Source organism: Echinops telfairi, unplaced genomic scaffold (assembly GCF_000313985.2).
Source record: "Echinops telfairi isolate 266 unplaced genomic scaffold, ASM31398v2 ScPeMD7_6;HRSCAF=24_1, whole genome shotgun sequence".
NCBI classification, from domain to species: Eukaryota; Metazoa; Chordata; class Mammalia; order Afrosoricida; family Tenrecidae; genus Echinops; species Echinops telfairi.
The window spans coordinates 3,923,811-3,941,979 of NW_022103903.1; the positions used below are offsets into that span (position 1 = coordinate 3,923,811).

General features: G+C 38.1%; 1 protein-coding gene across 2 annotated transcripts in view; it reads right to left on the reverse strand.

The window, feature by feature from the left end:
* The window catches only part of GBE1 (1,4-alpha-glucan branching enzyme 1), a 383,033-nt gene that overhangs the window by 303,201 nt on the left and 61,663 nt on the right, over positions 1-18,169 (reverse strand). For both annotated transcript variants that reach the window (XM_004706425.2, XM_045286245.1), the window contains exon 2: positions 9,791-9,960. In XM_004706425.2, coding sequence (XP_004706482.1) covers positions 9,791-9,960 — 170 coding nt within the window. The remainder of the gene's footprint in view (positions 1-9,790; positions 9,961-18,169) is intronic.

Genomic DNA, 18,169 nt, shown 5'->3' on the forward strand with positions numbered 1-18,169 from the left:
TGTACAACTGCTGCCATCATCACTTTCAATACATTTTCTTTCTTCCTGAACTCCTTAATATCAGTTCCCCTTTATCTTCTCCCCCCCAACTCCCCCTGAGTTCCTAATATATTATACATATTTTTATTATTTGTGTTTTACCCTAACTTACACAATCCAATGTAGTCATTCACCTAAAATTCTGATGTACGTTTCCCTTGAGTGGGATTTTACAGTCATCACTGCTATCAGTTGCCCTTTTCCCCTCTCTTCCTGTACCCTCAAAGAATCATTACTTCCATTACTGTTTCTGAGGGATTTATCCATCGTGGATGTCATGCATCTAAAGACCTTACCTGTACCAATGTACATAAACAAGTCTAGCAAGATTAGTGAGGTAAAACTACTAGTGAGGTAAGACCATAATAGTGGGAAGAGGAAATTTTAAAGAACTAGAGAATAGTTATGTGTTTCATCAGTGCTCTATGGCACCATGGATATATTGTACCTTCTGTGTGGTCGTTCTGTGAGGGATTGTCCAATTATCTTACAGGTGTGCCTTGGGTTTCTACTTTGCCTATGCTCTTTCACATCATTTTGATTGCTTATTTTTGAACTTCTAATACCTATTTCAGTCAACTCCTCATGATCACACAGGCTGGTGTGTTTCTTCCATGTAGGTTTTGTTACTTCCCTACTAGATAGCCACTTGTTTAACTTCAAGCTTTTAAGACCCCAGACACTATGTTTTTTTAATAGCCAGCACCATCAGCTTTCTTCACAACATTTGCTTATGTAAGTGATCATGTTGGGAAGGTGAGTACCATACATTGCCATATTATTAGAACAAACCATTCTTATACTGAGGTGGGATTTAAGTAGAGGCCCAATGTCCAACTGCTTCTTCGGTATTTATATATAAACTTAAATAGATAAATATATCTGTCTTTATATATTCATATATTTGAATATATCCATATCTGCATTGATATATATATGTATATATGTATATATATATAAATTATATGTATTTATATATATGTATATACTTCCTGTGTTTCCGCTATTTCTTTTTTCTTTCTTCCTGCCCCAATATGATGTTCACCCATTATTCCCCTCTTAGTAATTCCTCTCAGGGGCATCTCAATTGATGAAACATCACCAAGGATGCTACACCCTCTGCCATAAATTTTAGATCCTTTGCTATTCCCCTGTCCCTGGTGTATTGGCTCACAATTCCCCTCTCCCCATCTCCTCCTCTTCCATTCTACTCCCCTAAACCAATGGTCCTATTGCTGTCTCTTTGAGATTGCTTGTCTTGTCTAGCTTATATAAACAGATATCAAAAAAACAAAAACATATAGTTCCAGCTCTAACTGTTGACCTTTGTGAAAATTCCCCAATTAGTTCAGATGAGGTGCCATCTGACATCAGCAAAAGTTAGAAAATCCAGATTTTCTCCAGTGGAGTTGCTGGTTATTTTGAACTGCTGACCATGGGGATCACATGCCAATGTGTAACCACTATACCACCAGGGCTGCTAAGTACTAAAAAGCAAGGTGTGACTTTGAGGACTAAGGTGTACCTCACCCACGCCATGGTATTTTCACTTGCCTCATATTCATGTGAAAGTTGGGACGTTGAAGAAGGAAGACCAAAGAAGAATGGCAAAGTTTGAATTGTGTTGATGGAGGAAAATATTCAGAGCACCAGGGACTGCCAAAATGCCAAATGAATCTGTCTTAGAAGAAGTGGGCCAGGATAGTCTTTAGAGGCAAGGATGAGAAGACTGACTTACTTACTTTGAACATGCTGTCTCGAGAGACCAGTCTCTGGAGAAGGACATTGTGCTTGGTAAAGGAGAGGGGCAGCAGAAAAGAGGGAGGCCTCAGGGAGATGGATTGACACTGTGCCGGCAACAATGGGTTCAAACATAGGAATAACTGTGAAGAAGGCACAGGACAGGGCAGTATTGTGCGTAGTGCAGATGTGAGTCAGAATCAACTCCCCAGTACCTGACAGCAACACTGGGTGGTTGACAGAGCAGATCAACACTTACAGGCAACATTCTGTTTTATCTCATCTATTGCAATGACCTCAGAGTAGCACCATGTACTCTACCTCCTGTCTCTAGGCCTCCTCCTTTCCTAACCCTTCTGAACTTTTTCTTGGTCAATGCTACCAGAATCGAGTATTCTAAGGTGTGCACACCTCACTTGTGTTTTTGTTCCCCCTTAGAGATCTGCCCATTGTTTAGCTAAAATTTGATAAATATGAGGTCACATAAATAGAGCTAAATTATTTTACCAGCAATTTACTAATAACATCATTAGCAAAATTATTTTGAAGGTTTTGATTAATATGCATTTGGATTTTAAAATGTTAAAAATTTGTGTTTGTTTTTTAATAATAAAGATTATTTTCTCTTCAGGCTAGAATGATTTTATCCATTACATGATATAAAACAGTAGGCTACATCATCTTTTAATGAGAGATAAATGTTAACAAGGAAAATGTTCTTTTTGCTCACCTGTGTTAGTCTGGGTACATTAGAGAAACAAATCCACAAAAACTCATATGTATAAGAGAGAGTTTTATATAAAGGGTAAACACATCAAGAAAAGCTCTCCACACAGTGCTTCCCAAGCCCACAAGTCCAACATTAACCCATATGTCCAACACCAATCCACAAAGTCCTCCTCCATCTCACAAAACACACGCAATGGTGCCAACTGCAGGAGGAAAGCCGAGCCAGTGAATGTGTAAGCATCTCAGCGCTGGCAGGGGTCTCCACAAGGCTGCTCCAGCAGCCAGGGCTACATTGGGGTAGGTCCATGCGGCTTCTCCTCAGGGATGTCTTGTAGGAAGTGAGCCTCGCCAACTGAAACAAGGAACTGCTAAGGCAGCTATACCCTGGTCCGACCATCACAAAGCAAGAGACCCAAGAACTAGAAAGCGAGGCTCACCAAGCCATTTATCCCTCCGCCCTTCTTCAATTAACCCCACATGTGTTTATCGGCCAGGTTGGCACAATAAACTAACTACCTCATCACCTATTCTTAGAAAAAAATAATAAGTAAGCCCACTGTCATCAAGTTAATACCTATCCATTGAAGCTCTATCTAGGGGTTCTGGGGCTGTAACTTTTATAAGAGCAGATACCCTCAGCTTTCTCCAGAGGCAGAGCTGCTAGTTAAAATCAAAGACCTTGCAGTTAGCATCGAATGTTTACAACCCAGAGCAACCATGACTCCAGAAAAAAAATAGAAAAGAAAGATTTTACTAAATAAGAAAAAAGCACAACACAAAAGCCCTTAATTATGGTTGAAAGAATTTTTCAAGACTCATCCAGGAGTAATACTTTTTCTCAACAACAAAAATTGTAATTATATGTGTGGAGCTCACTTGATAGAATAAAGAGGAATCAAATGACTACATTTATTGGTAGAAATGATGGACAGGCTCGAAGTCATCACTGAGAACAAAGTTACCTATCCATTGCTTAAATGCACATTCAACTTGAAGCTGAAAAAAATTAAAACAAGTCTACAAAAGTGAAAATATATCTTGAGTACAGCTCAATAAATTTAAGAGATATCTCAATAGATTTGCCATACTGACTACTAACAAGTAAAGGCCAGATAAGTTATGATATGACATCAAGAACATCACACACAGAGAAAGAAAATCGTCATTAAAATGACGGGAAGAAAAAGCCCAAAGTGAGTATCAGAAGACATTTCATAATTTTTTCTTGAGCTAACATGAATGAAAGAAATTATGAAGTAAAAATGATGAATAGAAAATAGTAAAAGGTAACTCAAGAAGACAAAGCAAAAAATTATAGTGAATCTGGCAAAGACCAGAAAGCACACTAGACTTTTCTCAACCTGAAAAAACTGAAGCAAAATTCAAGCCTTGGGATATAATATGAAAGGATTCTGTGAGTAACATTTGAGTGACACAGGAAGTATCTATATGTCTTTCTATCTATCTATCTATCTATAAAAAATTATGTAGAATCCCTGTACCAACACAGCGGGTTAACATTCAGTCATTTCAGGAGATAGCTATGATCAAGAACTGATAGTACTGAAAAAAGAAATCCAAGCTGCACTACGTGCACTGGCAAAATAACAAGCCTCCAAGAATTAATAAAATATTAATTGATGTTCCAACTCACACCCACCAGGATTCCTATCCCCTCCTGGTTATTGACTCTAATGCCCTATTTGTTCCCGTCTATGATGCTGCCTGCTCACTGCCCCCTTCCTCCACTGCCTTCACCCCAGGACTGTTAGTCCCCGCTTTCTCCTCGGGCATGCTTCCCATGCCTATTTGATATAAATAGGCACACTGACTATGACATAGCCCAAACTGATTAAAAATTTTTAAAAATTGAAAAGAGAAAAGGAGCAGAAACAAGAAGAAAATGAAAAAGGAGAGAGAGAGAGAGAGAGAGAAGAAATACAAAAATCCCGGGTCTGTTCGCTGGCCTTCAGGAGCTGCCCACTTCGGGTCTGCAGTCTCTTTTGGGGGGCTCCTTAGCTTGGCTTTGCTCCAGCTGCTGATCTGGTATGTTCCCTTCTTAGTTCGCCTGCTGTGAGGGGTTCAGACCGCACTACCTCCCCACCATGTGACCCCAGAAATGTCCTCTGCCGCAGTCTGCTCCAGTAAGGGGACAGCATGACATGTGCTGTTGTCAGTTGCCCCTTGCCCTCTGTGTCCCATGAGTTCCCCGCAGAGATGCCATCCTCCGGGCGATGTGCCAGCGTGGGGTCCAGTCCGGCTCTCTCTTTCTCTTCTTCCTTCCTGGTCTGCTTCCACGTGGGTGTGGCATACTGGCCCCTCTCCCAACCTGTAGGTTTAGTGTCTAGGGAGGGTTCAGTTTGGCTCTGGCTGGGCCCAGCCCTGTAGCTTTCTCTTTCATGCATTCTTCCTGTGGCCACATTGTCCTCATGGTTTGGTGCACAGTGGTAGGGTCTGCACGATGTGTTGGAGCAAAAGTAAACTAGCTAAGAGGAGGTACCAAGAGGCAGAAATAAGGGAGAATGATGGTGGGGCAGGAGGAAGGTAAAAGGAAAGAAAGGAAGGAAGCAAAGCAACGGATAGAGGTATAAACATGGCAGTGCACATATGCAAATATATTAATCCACAAATATAGAAGTATTGGCCTATGTACATATATTTATACGGCAATACTCTGAGTTGGGGGATGGACTTCGGGTCTCTGCTCATACCCTCCCTCAATAAAAGAACATTTTGTTCTAACAAATTGGCAGTCTGAGATGTTCACCCTCCCGAAAATCTCTGAAGACAAAACGGGTACATAAAAAAATGTGGTGAAGAAGGTGGATGGTGCCCGGCTATTAAAAAATATAGTATGCGCGCTCTTAAAGGATTGAAGTAGCACAAGCCGCTATTCAGCAGAGAAGCAACAAGGCCACATGGAAGAAGCACACCACTGGTGTGATCATGAGGAGTCATAGGGACCAGGTAATAGACATCAGCAGACACAAAACAAACAAACAACCAAAAACATATTGTTGAGATCAAGGGGGGATGGAGCAGAGATCCAAAGCCCATCTGTAGACAATGGAACAATTCCCCGACAGAGGGGCCACAGGGAAGGGATGAGTCACTAGCGTGCAGTAAAGCATCAATGAAACACACTATATTCCTCTGGTTCCTTGAGGGTTTCTCACCCCCCACTACCATGACCCTGGTGCTGCTTCTCAATTCAGACTAGACCGGAACATGTACACAGGTATAGATAAGAGATGGGAGCTCACAACACACAGAATCCAAGAACAGGAGAGGAAATAGTGATAACAGAAGGGTAGGGGGGAATAAGGGGAGAGGACGAGAGAAAGGGGAACCTATCGCAGTGATCAACACATAACCATACACTCCTTTCCAGGGGGAAGAACAACAGAAAACATGGGGGAAGGGAGACAGCAGTCAGTGTGTACACTGGTACAGATAGGAACTGGAAATACAGGGAAATCAGGGCGGATGTTCCCTTCAGGACCAGTGGTGTGAGTGGCAATACTGGGAGGGTAGAGGGAGAGTGGGTTGGAAAGAGGGAACCAATTACAAGAAACTGTATGTGACCCTCCTCCCTGGGGGCGGACAACAGAAAAGTGGGTGAAGGGAGACATTGGACAGGGCAAGACATGACAAAATAATAATTTATAAATTATCAAGGGCTCCTGAGGGAGGGGGGAGCAGAGAGGGAGGGAAAAAATGAGGACCTAATGCCGGGGGCTTAAGTGGAGAGGAAATGTTTTGAGAATGATGAGGGCAGTGAATGTACAAATGCGCTTTACACAATTGATGTATGTATGGATTGTGATAAGAGTTGTATGAGCCCCTTATAAAATGATTTTTTTTTAAAAGAAAAGAAAAACAATGTACAATCTATCAGGGGGTTATGAGGGTTGGGGGGAGGAGGGAAAAGCAGGAGCTGTTACCAAGAGTTCAATAGAAAGCAAATATCTAGAAAAGAATGAAGGCAACATATATACAAATTCGCCTTATGCAAGCGATGTATGGATTGTGGCAAGAGTTGTTAAGAATCCCCAATAAAATGATCTTTTAATAAAAACAAATTAATTAATTTTCTAAAATTAATTGATGTGTTTCAACTAACAGATGCAATGATGGAAGTATTCATTAATGGATTCAAAATAAAATTGGAAGACTAGAAGAGATCAATATTTGTTCCTATTGCAAAGAAAAATGAACCAAACAAGTGCAGAATTTTTTTAACATCACATGCAGATACTTTAAAAAATGGTTGTGGTGTTACATTAATAAGGAACTGCCTTGAAATCAGATTCAGAAGAAGACATACATAGGAATATCACTGTTGTACGTGTTAGTCCAGGGCGACTACAGAAACAAATGCATAGACACATGTATAAGAAAGAGTTTTATATAAAAGAGCAATTGCTCTTTTTGAGAAAACATACCAGCCCCATCCAGATCAAGTCCATAAGTCTGACATTAGCCTATATGTCTGATACCAATCTATAAATTCCTTTTCAGACTTATGCAACACATGGAATGACACCTAATGCAGGAAGATCTTAGGCCAGTGGGTGGAAAGTCTTGTGGATCCAATGGAAGTAGAAGCATCTCAATGCTGGCAGGGGTCTCCATGTGGCTCCTCCAGGTTCAGGGCTCTAGCACAGCTCCATGTGTCTTGTCAGCAGGAAGACAAGCAGAGTCAGTGTGTAGCTGGCCTCCAGTGAACTATTCATTTCCTCGGTGCCTCCAAATGAGGCCATCAAGCTGTGACCTGATTGACAGGCAAGACTCCACCCCTTCGCAAGTTGACTAGAGATTATGAAACTGTCACGTTGTGTTAAATGGACCTTAGTTGAAAGCAGAAAAGGCTTTGCACAGACATCTGACAGTGTGGATCAATATCTATAATATTGTGAAAATAGGAATTCCAGGACACGTCGTAATGCTCATCAGAAGCTTTACACAGATGAAGAAGCATTTGAACAGAACAAAGAAGTATTCCATGGTTTAAAATCAGAGAATTAGTATGTCAAGATTTTATCGTTTGAATATATTTATCGAATTTGAAGGCTTAGTAAGTTATCTAAGAAAACGCATGACTTGAAGAAGGACGTGGCATCATGGCTGCAGAATGACGACTCAACAGCCTGTGGTCTGCAATGGCACTAACCACGACGCCACCGGGGCTCCTCAAAGAGCGTAAAGCAATGATGACAACCTAAGTATGGATTCCACCTTAAAATTGGGGGAGGGAAAAGAGTCCTCACAAGTAGACCAGTGAGCAACAACATGAATAAAGGCAATAATAACAAACCTGTCGATTATTTCATTGTATTTGGATCCATAATCAAAATAAGAAAGGCAAGAAATTCAAGTGGTGTACTTTGGGCATGAGCAGAAACTACTCCCTGGAAAAGTCCACCATCCTGAGACATGTAGATAGCACAATGAAAGGAGACTCTCAATGAGATGGATTGACACCATGGCTGCAAGAATAGGCCCAGGCACAGCAATGACTGTGATGATGGCACATGTCTGAACAATATTTCATTCTGTCGAACATGGGGCTGCTATTAACTGAGGAACAACTGAGGAACATTTTTAATTCTATTTAATTATCTTTAATATTTTAAATACCATTTTATAATTGCTAGTGACTGAAAAACTTTTAGATATTTTCATAAAAACTTAGGTATCTGAATCTACTTTTTTAACCTAAAATTTATTAAATCTAAAGTTTCAGGTGAAGATTTCCAGTGCATATTCAGCTCCTAAATTTTAAGATGTACAATAAGTATAAAATACCAGATTTCAAAGATTCAGTGTCAAAATGATATGGAAACTATATTCTTAATGAATTTTTATACTGAATACATGTTAAAAATGAGAATGTATTGATATATCAAGTAAAAGCAAACATATTATTAAAATCAATTCCCTTGTTTTCTTTTTACTAATAAAATGAAAAATCGAATTGCATTTTTTGTAACTGAATGGAATTTTTGCATTGTTTTTGACGTTCCCTCATATTCAAAATGTTGTAAAGTCAGGTGTCATGAGATCAAATATATATACAGTAATAGACACTCTTTATACATACAGTCCCACAAATGCATACAATCAGACAAGCACAACTATAGTGAGGATATAAAACATTTATATCCTCCCAAATGCTTTGTTATCAATCATAATTTCTATGGACAATCCCTGATCTGTTTCTGAACTATACAGTTTTGGCTTTTGCTCAATGTCATATAAATGGCATTAACCAGCATGTAGGCTTTTGAGTATGGTAAAGTCAAATTTTAAATACTACAGCATTCAAAAAAAGTATATACATTGTAAATGAGGAGTCATAAGTTCTAGACCCATACTACTTTCCACAGCATTAACTGTCTAGTGAATCTGGGAATGCATATGAAAAAAGCTGAGATTACTTCCCATAGTTATTTTAGAAAGAAAAAATAATGAATTATGAACAAGATTATCTTCTAGATTGGATGTCTAATGTTATTGGGTATGTTAAAAACAATTGATGTATGTATGGCTTGTGATAAGAGTTGTATGAGTCCATAATAAAACAATTTAAAAAAATAGAAGCTGATACCAAGGGCTCAAGGAGAAAGAAAATGATTTGAAAATGAAGATGGCAACATATGTGCAAATGTGCTTGATACAATTGATGTATGGATTGTTCTAAGAGCTGTAAGGACTCCCAATAAAATGATTTACATATTTAAAAAAAACAGTTTATAGCTACAGAGAATTCAGAAAATATTACTTCAGTCAGACAATACAAATGCTAGCATATATTTAAATATGCCAGTATTTTTGCTATTCTTGCCTTGTTTTTGTCACAGCTTGATAAATAAAATATACTGGGTAAATTTGGAGTAGGCTACCCTCATAATATTTTAAACAAATAAAATTTTTATACATAATGTTTCAGAACAAAGTTTTTCAGGAACATACATATCGCATTATAGCAGAAACATCCGCATTATGTGTATGTAAGATTATATCTGGCCCTGTTAGAGTGCTTTTTTATTTTTAAGTATTAATCTCCATATACCATATATACTAGAGCATAGGCCGACCCAAATATCAGCCAAGGAACCTAATTTTACCACAAAAACTGCATTAAAAATATGCTGAAAAACTTGGCTTATCCACAAGTATATACGATAGTTGAATTTAAAAAAGAATAAGGACTATAATAGGTGTATTTAATAGATAAATAACATATTACAATGAATGTCAATACTTTAAAAATACTTACTGAAGTCTCCAGTAAGAAAAACTCCTTCTGCTCCAGGGGCCCATTCTTTGCAGTATACGCTACCATCAGCACATCTGTGGATGCCAAATGACTCATAGCCTTTGGAGAATTTATCAATACCACCTTCATTTTCTCTAATGTTGTCCAAAGTCCCAGTAAATTGCTTATACCTTTGGAAAAATGAGAAAGAAAATGAGTTAGGAGAGGAATCGTCTTCTCGTAATGAAGCAACTGCATTATTACCCAGAAGAAGGGAAAACTAAGACATCAGTAAAGAAGAATCATGTCAATCATTTCATTTACTTTAGAGGTTAAGTTGTAGGTCCCCATCTCGTAGAATAAGACATTCTATTTTAAGGTACACTAAGTCAACTAACTTTTTTGTTTAGTAATTTCAACAATTTTGGAAAAATATAATAATTATGATGTTTATATTATGCCATCACTGGGAGAGGAAAAAAAGCCAGTTAGTAAGTCCTATGCCAAGGCAATATAATGAAGCAGAAGCCCAGAAGTTTTGTCCCCTCCAACTCCTAAAAAATAAATAGTCAATAACTAGCAAGATCAATACAATTTCCCTATAGCCAGAATTAGCAAATGTTCCCAGTAAGGGGCAGATAATAAATATTTTAGGCTTTCGGGTCATATAGTCTTTCTTACTGTACAACTGCTACAGCAAGAAAGTGACCAGAGACCAAATATAATTTGTGTGGGTATGGCTATGTTCCAACAACAGTTTACTCTCAAAAACAGTCTGTGGCCTGTAGTTGCCCAACTCTGCTCTTTGGTAGCAAAATGGAAAGGACATAAGGTCAAACTACTCATGGCCATGAGAAAAAACAAAATTCCTAAGCAGTACTGAAAATAGAACTTCTCCTAATTCCCTGACAGGTCCTCCCAGAGTCCACAATAATATAGCAACACAATTCTGTCTATTTTTATGAGCATCGCCATGTCGTGCAAAAACTAGGGAGAAACTGAGAAAACTAGAGAAGTAAACCATATTGCCAGGGTGCTCTGTCAGAAGTGAACGTTCTAGAACTGCACAGTGAATTGAGCACTGGCAATAAGCAGCCCTACATTCCCCATACCTTGTAGGAAAAGCAATATAATTCTCAAAAAAGGGCAGCATGAATCCTGATAAGGGATATAGAAGAAATATAAACATTTGATAGTGTAACTAATGAAAATCATCCTATCTGAGCAGAAACATAAACTTGCCAGAATGTTTTATACTATATAGCTACTTAACTAAAGATAATTTCAATGGTCAACTTTAAAGCAAATATGAAATACGATGGGAGTGAAACTATATTAATAGAAATTAATTAAATAATCAAAATAGAAATATTATAAAAATGTAATAGAAATACTGAGAATGTTTACACACTGAAAAATGAAGCAAATGACACTGAAAAATGTGTTCATAAGTTGCAGAATAGGAATATAAACTGTTTGCAAACTTCTAACAAAAGCACAATAACATATTACTTTAGGAAATGAGAGCTGAGAAATCACCTATCAAACGATAAAGTAACATGTGACTTTAGATTAAGGGAAAATGGAGAGAGTAAACATAATTTTTAGAAAATAATGAATTAAAATCTAAAAGAATAAAATTACAGAGTAAAAGTAGTGGAATAATCAGAAACTGACATCATTAAGAAGGAAATAAGACAAATGATTGGGCATTAAGAGATTTGAAAAATACCCTAAGCTGCTCTCAATAAAGATAACCAATGTTGCTGAAGAGCTAACAGAGAAAACATGGATATAAAAGGTATAAAATTCAAAAATGTTCTTAAATTAAAGGATAATATTTCATGAAAATATTGGGACACAAACATTCACCATATTCCCTGTTAAGTTGTTGAAATACACGTGATAAAGAAATAAATCTATAATCATCTAGGTACAAATACCTCTAGGGTACAGGTATTTTTTCTAAAAGGATATTATTTCTTGCAGGCCAACAGAAAAAAAAGCCAAATCAGCATAATTTTTACGAGAAAAAGTGGTAAGCTAGGAATTTTATACAAGGTAAGTCCCACTCAATGCAATTTCAAAAATATAATTTTATTTTTAAATAATATGAAATTGCTACTAATGAACCATTCCTAAAGAAAAGAAATCTATTTTCCATAAAAAACAAAATAGTTAATTAAAGGTTTAAAAAAAACAACCCTCTCTACCCACCACCATTGAGTCAATGCTGACTCATACCAACCCTGTGGGTTTCCGAGATATTACCTGTTCACACAAATAGAAAGCCCTTGTTTCTCCAGTGGAACCACTGCTGGTTTCAAACTGCAGATCACAGCCCAATGACAGACTAAGCACTTTCTTTTTTAAATATAAAGATCTATTTTTGCCAATAGAGGAATTGTACAAATGCAACTTTTTAAAAATGTTAATGGACAGTGTAATGCTTAGGACTTGCGTCAAGTTTGCAGCACCTGCATGAAGAGATGAGTGGAATCCAAACTCAATCAGATGACCACCTGGAAAAGCCCCCTGGAGCTGTGGCCCAGTTATAAGAGATTTCATGGACAAATAGTCTTTTCCTTAGTCTTCTTCCTGCGGGCCTGATTCCTGTCATCGGGCTCCCTGGGACTTAGGCCTGCAGCCACAACGTAGCCTGTTGACCCTTCAGAGCTGTTGGCAACCTTCTAGGTTCACTGCCTTAGGTCAGCTTAACTCTGTTCCACCCGCCTACAGTCTTACTACTTCCAGCGTCATTTCCCTGGCTCAACAGTAGGCAGCAATGTGAGTAAGGAAGGGTCTTCACCAAATCTATGAATGAGAATTGTTCCAAGCTTGCCTGCTCTATGATTTTATGAGCCACTTTATTATAAATTCCTTTCTTGACATAATATTCTTCTTGTACATATCTTAGTGTCCTGGTTTTATTTCTCTAAAAAACCCAGACTAATACAAAGAAAAAATATTATTTAAAAAAAGAAGTTCTCAAGACAGAAAAAGAATTAAAAACAAGAGAGAGAGAATAATGTACAAGAATATTCAGGCTGCTTTATTTTATAGCATGGGGTCACTCAACATTGACTAAAATGTAAAGCAGCTATAGCTCATTACTTAAATTCTGAATTACTCTTAGAAAGTATGAATATTCAAACTCGTAGTCACTCTAAGAGAGAAGATGAGGCTCCCATAAATATCTACTAGGGAGGAGTTCTGTTCTGTCCCATAGGATGGTTGGGAGTCAGAAGCAAGTTGACGGCAGTGGGCAAAGTAAAATTGAACGCAACCTTATTTTGATTATGTCCTCTATCTACCAACCTATATGTACATCTAACTAACTAGCCACAAAAAATATCAAGAATTATCTCCCCCAAATATCAGTATTTTTTTAACTTTTAAATAATATTCTAGACTTTTCCTAATTCTAACAAATAGGTAACATGTTAAGAAAACAATCTAAAACAAAGTTTTAGATGATTAAAACAGCTGAGAAAACTTATAAAATGATCATAGAAATTTCACTGAGTATGAAAGACTGTGTTTATAAAATTTGGGAAGTTAAAAACATTTATTATAGATCTATTCAGTGAAACAGTGTCCTGAAATAGTCTTGAATACAAGTGAAACTTAAATATGCTTATGTGATATAATCAAGTTTTGGGATCTAAAAGTTAGTCATAAAAATCAGATCTCTAAAACTAAGCAAACATCAGAAAGAACAAAGTTATAGACACTTAAAAGTTTTAAATGGAACCAAAAGTTCACAGATAAGAAATAAAATGACTAATAAACATATTGAAAAGAGACTCAAATCCATAAGAGATATAAATATAAAATTCCCTTTCCACCTAAAAGACCAGTAACCATCTAAAGGTATGACAGAGTAGCTAAAGGTGATTTGGAGATAAGAGCAGAGAGGATGCTTTCTTAAGCATTCTATAAGGGAATATAAATTAGACAACAATTTGTTATCAATAACACATTTTAAAACCGCATGCTCTTAACTAAATAATGCAATATTCTAAAATATGGATATTTCACGGAAGAAAGTAAAGACATCTCTATGCACAATGATATCCATTGTGGTATCATTTGTAATAACAAACAGTAGGAAATAACCTACCTGCCCACCAATGGAACACTGATTGGATAAAACAAAAGATTTCGTAAGAACAATTAGGAAGAATGAGCTAAGGTGAAATGCGGTCAGAGGGAAAGTATGCATGATAGAGTGCTTAGGAAAAGGATGCATTGAAGAGCAGTTTCATCCTGTATTACATTTGTGAAATATTTATGTATCAGTACAGCTACAGGTGGCAGGTGTGTTCATTTTCACAGGGCCCACAATGAGTCAGCACCAACTTGAGGGCAATGAGTTTGCTTTTGGTTCTGTCTTGAGGTCCAGGTCCTGTATACGGGATCACACTCACCAAGCTTCATCATGCCCCCACTTGCTTTGATGACTTAGAGAAATTTGCCACAGAATCTGATCTACTGGTTTTTGATACATCCTCCAACAAGCTTTATGCACGTCTGAAGGCAATGTTTCTCTCTCTAAACCTTTCCTACCGAAAAAAAAAAAATTCTTAATCTTATTTGTACCACCTCAAAATGGTAATTTTGGCATTACAGTACAGTGAAATTTCTCCCACCAAATGAGGGAGTGTAGCATCGAATAAAGTGAAGAGTACTCTAATGTTAGGGGATTGGTGGGTTTGACATTCTGTTGGGTATAAAGAGAGCAAAGTCATAAACAGGAAGGGACAATCCTATGACCATCAGGAAGGAAGAAACAGGAGCTGAGCGTGTCTAAGAACTGAGCTGGGAGAAGTGGCTGCAGCAGCAGATGCAGCACCAGCAGGCTTCCTGCTCAGAGAATGAGGCAAGTTGAATGATGTCAGGAACTGATTGTGCTAAAAACATTTTGTAACCCGTGCCCAGGGAAGGAAGGCAGAGGCCATGAACCTGCATGCATGAGGCAAGGCCCGCTGGAGTGGCTGAGAACAGGTACTGCAGATAAAAGAACTGAACTGCACCCTTAACAATTTGCAATGTGTTAGCTTCCCTAACAAACTCCGTAATTGTATTTTCTGTGAGCTTTGTGTGATCATGCCATAGGTTATCAAACCCAGCAGAGGAGACTGTGGAGGGCTGGTTGGTGTCAGAATACGGTCGAAAAGGCTCGAGGTGGACATAATATCTGACCTCTTCTTTAATGAAAGTATCCTTAGGCTGATGTAGAGACTAATTCCCCTTCCTCTTTGTGTAGCCAGACAAAGTCAGGTGTGCCTTCCAGGTTGTCTCATCAGGCTTTCTCAAGAGGCTCAATTTTCCAAAATCTGGGGGAGCTGCAGTTGAGGTACAAAAAGAAGTCTGAAGCGATAAACTCAGGGCTGTAGGGTGGAAGGGATAAAGCTTACCAATGACATTCTCTTAGGGTCACCTTGCTACTCTCACAGAATGAGCAAGTGCATTGCAGTTATAGGAAATATTCCCTGGTAGAGGATTATTAGACTTTTTCTCCCCAACACAGTTTTCAGTTTTCTTAAAATTGCCTCATAATAAGTCCCCGTGACCTTCCTGTGTCCTTTGTGAAAACTCCATCAAGATTACCCTTTTGAAATTAAAACACAAACAAACAAGCCATTGCCATCACCCTCTGAGCTGACTTCTGCCTGGAATTTAACTGGCCCAGGAGAGCCCTTGCAAGCCCCTGCTTTGTTTGGACTATTTTTAAAGGATACTAAAACAAATGTATGACTGAGAGATCTTGTCTGTCATCATTCACTGAATGTTTAAACATGTTTTATTTGGAATATACTCACAGATATATGAACCCTAGAACCCTAGTAGTAGTCATCTTTTACTTACCCTGGAGAGGATAACTGTCCCATGGTGGCCTTTATGGGTACAGAAAACTAACTTCTAGCTTTTCCCTTCCCAGGTAAACTGCCAGCTTCCTCCTCAGTTAAGAAAAGCGAGAGGCAGCGGTCAAAGAACCAGGTGTGACTACCAAACATGTAGAAGTTAACAGCACCTCCTCAGTGCACACTTTTGATATCAGAAGGCAATATCTACACTTCATTAAAGCGTGGACCTGAGTTAGATGCCATCTGTGGGAAGGTCTCCATCCCAACGACAGGTGTCGCCCTGGAAAAAATACCAATCACGTGCTTGTTGCCATCCTATAACCCTAAATAAAAGATCCCTGGCCCAGGACCTGACTGGATTTATTGTTGAATTAGGATTTGAACCTAGACAGTGGATGCTAGAGACCAAACTACTAGGAGTAGGCTTTATTTGTTCTTTGTAAAAAAACAAACAAACAAACAAACAAACACACCTACTCCCTTCATTTCTAAGGCTTTGTAAATCTTTATAGGAGCAGATACCTGAATCTTTCTCCTGCAGAGAAGCTAATGGGCTTGAACCAGCAACCTTAGGGTTGGCAGTGCAATATTTACCCAAAGGGGTTTAAAAACACTGGTGTACTACTTAAATTGAGCTGTCCCAAAGGTTTTCCAAGGCTGTAAATCTTTACAGAAGCAGATTGCAAGATGTTTTTGGTTTTCTTTTACCCAGAGTGTTGCTGGATACCAACTGCCAAATTTTCTTTTAGCAGCTGAGGGCTCAATTACTGTGTTAGTAGGACTTCTTCAGCTATAACCCTAAAAAACTAACCATTGAGTAGATTCCAACTCATAGTGACCCTAGGGAGCTTAATGTGGTAATAATTTTATGGTTAATGTAGGTAAAATACCTTAAAAACACATTTTCAGATCTGAAGTTTTAAGTTTTAAAAAAGAAACGGTTCTTAATAAGTTTCCTCAAAAATGTTCAAATTCCATTTATTAAAATTTCAATGGAAACAGGATTATAGCACAGCATTACTTTAAGTATCCGACTTCCCTCAAGGTCAGCCCTACAGAGCTTGTGGTACAGAAATGCACGTTCCACTTGGAAATCACTGTGGCTCGAAAAGGAAATTGCCTGAGGCTACAACAAACTCATCCTGCTTCTGCCCTCTCCTGCTATAGTCATCTCTCAGAATCCATGGCAATGAATTTGCAGGACATCTGAAAACTGGGTCACATTTTTGGTAACTAGCACTTTGTTACAGGTATTTAAAAAAACACCTCTTATACATATTAACTGATTTGATCTCTACACCCATGTTTTTAATCCCCCTCCCTTTTTTTCACAAAGAAAATAGACTCAAGTAAATACATACTAACTCAGATGTATTCTATAGAATACAACTACAAAACAACTGTCTATAGTCAAATCCTAACTCTGTTACATATTGTCAATGACCTTGAATAAGTTATTGAACTTCAACTTTCCTTAGCAGCCCCTAGCACATGAGGGGAAACGCAATAATTATAAGGAATTAATGAAATCACAGTGGGAGCCATTCCTCATAATAGCCAACAAGGACTCAATCAAGGTACACTATCACTTTTTCTCTTCACCTCCGTGAGGGACAACACAATGGTTTAATTTTTCAATTAATCACTTTTTTCTTGTGTCAGTGTTTAGATCTGAATATATATATATATATGTTAACCATTACAAATATTAAAATAATTTTCCTAAAAGTTGATTGCCACTTTTATCATGCTATAAAATATCATGACTATTGGCATACTAACACATAATACAAAGTATTCCATAGCCACATATTTATAGATTATGAAAAGTTCTTTAAAAAGTAAGAAAATTAAGATTAGATTGATCAGAAATATGTATCTATGCATACATAGATGTAATAGGAGGCAGATAGAGAAATCATATGAAACAAGCAGGAGTTTCTCTCCTGAAGAGAGTGTATTACTGTTGTTGTTGTTGTTGTTGTTGTTGTTGTTAGGTGCCATCCAGTCGGTTCTGACCCATAGTGAACCTGTGCACAACAGAACAGAACAAAACACAACTGTTCTTTTGCCTGAGCCTGTGTTGCAGCTACTGTGTCAATCCATCTCATTGAGGGCCTTTTTCTTTTTGCCGCCCCTCTGCTTTACCAAGCCTGATGTCCTTCTCCAAGGAATGACCTCTCTTGACATGTTCAAAGTAGGTAAGACTAGGTCTTGTCATCCCTGCCCGAAAGAGCACTCTGGCTGCACTTCTTCCACAGCAGCCCGGTTTGTCCTAGCAGTCCATGGTATTTTCAAGATCCTTCCCCAGCACCACAATCCAAATGCATGGATTCTTCTTCCATCGTCCTTATCTAAGTCCAACTTTCACATGCATATGAAGCAACTGAAAGTACCATGGCTTGGGTCAGGTACGTGTTAGTCCTCAAAGTAACATCTTTGCTTTTTAATACTATAAAGATTTACCTAATGCGACACCACAGATTTATCTAATGCAAAATGTCTTTTGATCTGACTGCTATTCCATGAG